The following is a 980-nucleotide window of genomic DNA, read 5'->3' as shown; positions in this document are numbered from 1 at the left end:
TTTGAAGTCTGTATTATCAACATACTCAAAGACGTGAGGGAAAACCAGAGGAGATATGAATATACGAGCTCATTGAAATTGCAAAGGCCGCCGAGAATCGCTGAGAATACTACTACACAGAGATACCAATCACTGCTAACTATACTCACAGCCTACCAATATGATGATGAGGAATCCTAGCAGGGGGAAAAAATCCAATTTTTCGAAAAAAAAAACAAAAAAACTCGGAAAATGTCGAAATTTTCCATTTCATTATATATCCAATTCTAATCCGACCACTGCGAGAGACGGGATGAACGGATGAGCTCATCACGTCCATTAAATAAGCACTGATATACTACTACAACTACAAACAATTTCCCCAATGGGAGACTTTCAGAACGACATAACCGAATACGTTGAGAATACAATCTCGACAGTGCGCCCCGGTCCTCTTAAATTGCCCACTTACCAAACTAGGAGTCTTCGAGTTGGGATCTCTTACAACATCATACAACTCTACCACGTTAGTCCCTCCGCATAGGTTTTGGAGAATTTTGATTTCCCTCTTAATCTTCTTCTTCTTCACCGGTTTCAGAATCTTTATCACACATTTCTCACCAGTCGGTACGCGAATTCCTGCAAACGAGCAAAATCTACCAAAAATTCTCCGCCTCCTCGTATTACCTTCAAAGACCTCCGAATATTTTCCGCGACCGATTTTTCGAACTACTTCGTAGTTGTCCTGATTCCTGAAAAGTAAGGAAAAGTTATCAAAAATGTACAGAAAAAACGGAACTCTGCGAAATTATAATGTTATAAGTATTAAAATTATAAAGTTAAAAAATCCACAGCGAAGAGACAATAGTTGATTATTTTGAGGAGAAAGTTTACAGAATTCCGAATACAGGCTCTTCCCAATTGCGAAGTGAATACCTCAGAATAGCAGAGTATATATCAACGCTCAAAAGCTACTACTACTACTACTACTACTACTACTA

The 980-nt window shown here is 38.6% G+C and overlaps 1 protein-coding gene across 1 annotated transcript; it reads right to left on the bottom strand.

Annotated features, from left to right (window-relative positions):
- Positions 1 to 447: 447 nt before the first annotated feature.
- Pmar_PMAR023504 (casein kinase ii, alpha chain, putative) lies at positions 448 to 777 on the bottom strand (the record flags this gene model as incomplete). The annotated part of the gene is made up of 2 exons (XM_002776940.1): positions 448 to 618; positions 667 to 777. Coding segments are annotated over 2 exons (282 nt in total), but the record flags the coding sequence as incomplete, so codon positions are not given.
- Positions 778 to 980: the final 203 nt, after the last annotated feature.

The sequence above is a fragment of the Perkinsus marinus genome (assembly GCF_000006405.1).
Source record: "Perkinsus marinus ATCC 50983 genomic scaffold scf_1104296952682, whole genome shotgun sequence".
NCBI lineage: Eukaryota > Perkinsozoa > Perkinsida > Perkinsidae > Perkinsus > Perkinsus marinus.
This window is presented reverse-complemented; position numbering and strand designations above follow the sequence as displayed.